Source organism: Parasteatoda tepidariorum, chromosome 10 (genome assembly GCF_043381705.1).
Source record: "Parasteatoda tepidariorum isolate YZ-2023 chromosome 10, CAS_Ptep_4.0, whole genome shotgun sequence".
NCBI lineage: Eukaryota > Metazoa > Arthropoda > Arachnida > Araneae > Theridiidae > Parasteatoda > Parasteatoda tepidariorum.
Genome location: NC_092213.1, coordinates 75,098,549 through 75,099,599, shown reverse-complemented (window position 1 = coordinate 75,099,599; position 1,051 = coordinate 75,098,549). Strand labels below are relative to the sequence as shown.

The window sequence follows — 1,051 nt, the reverse complement described above, 5'->3', positions numbered from 1 at the left end:
ATTTTATGTTTTAATATAAATAACTTTAAGTACAGAACAGCATAGTTAAGCAGATTTTATTATGTTACTAAGGTGCAATATTATTGTAAATTAACTAATAAGAATATTTAGACTGTTTCTAGTCATATTTCACTTCATTTTATAAAGAAAAAGCGAAATAAGAGATGGAAATAGATAAAAAAGCAAATGTAATGTTTTAAAAAGCAGCAGTGTCAGACTTATAATAAATTATTATTTTACAATAAAAATAATTATTTTTTTTAAGTAAAAATAGACGACACAATGCTTCAAACAGAAAATAATTTAATTATGTTAAATCCTAGGGACACAGTACAATTAAATATGTATTTTGAGGTCGGAAGTAATCTATCAAAAGATCATCTTAGGAGTTTTCTTTTCTAAATCAAAATGTGAAATGTTTCTACACATTCCACACACACAATCCTATTAAAAGTTGGCGTTTATCTGAAAATTTGTAAAATCAAACAAAAGTCCATGAATTTTTTTGGATAACCCGAAAAAGTTGGAAAGTATGAATCATGTATATAAAAATAACATAATTTAAAAATGATAAAAAAATAATTCTTCTTTATAAGGTGGCCACCTAGTTAAGTTTACCAATTAAAGTAATGCACAAGTGGTCAACATACTCTCTCTATATAATAATAATTGGACGTTTCCTTTTTTCAGAATCAGCTATGCATCATCAGTTTGATTTCTTGTCCTAAAGAGACAATCTTGTTCCTCAGCAGGTCGGCCTGATGCCTTTCTACGCAGCGCTTCACATGTGGCAAGAACACTGGATTTGATTCTTGTGGTAACAATCTAAGTATTTCCTCAACAGATAAAGTTTCGGCCAGGTGGGCGAGCACAGCTACAAATTTAAATATATATACAAATACATAGATTTTAAATAATAATAAATAGTGTAGGAAGTGAAGTATACTTGAAATTGAATTTTTAAGATCAAAAAACCTTATATAGATAACACAAAGTTTAATACTCAAAACAGTGATGCTTATATATATATATATATATATATATAGTAAAA

The 1,051-nt window shown here is 27.1% G+C and overlaps 1 protein-coding gene across 1 annotated transcript in view; it reads right to left on the bottom strand.

Annotated features, from left to right (window-relative positions):
• Nucleotides 1-286: 286 nt before the first annotated feature.
• The window catches only part of LOC107437050 (BLOC-2 complex member HPS3), a gene marked incomplete in the record, with an annotated part of 36,175 nt that continues 35,410 nt past the window's right edge, over nucleotides 287-1,051 (bottom strand). The window contains 1 exon segment of the mRNA XM_043041273.2: nucleotides 287-874. Coding sequence (XP_042897207.1) covers nucleotides 693-874 — 182 coding nt within the window.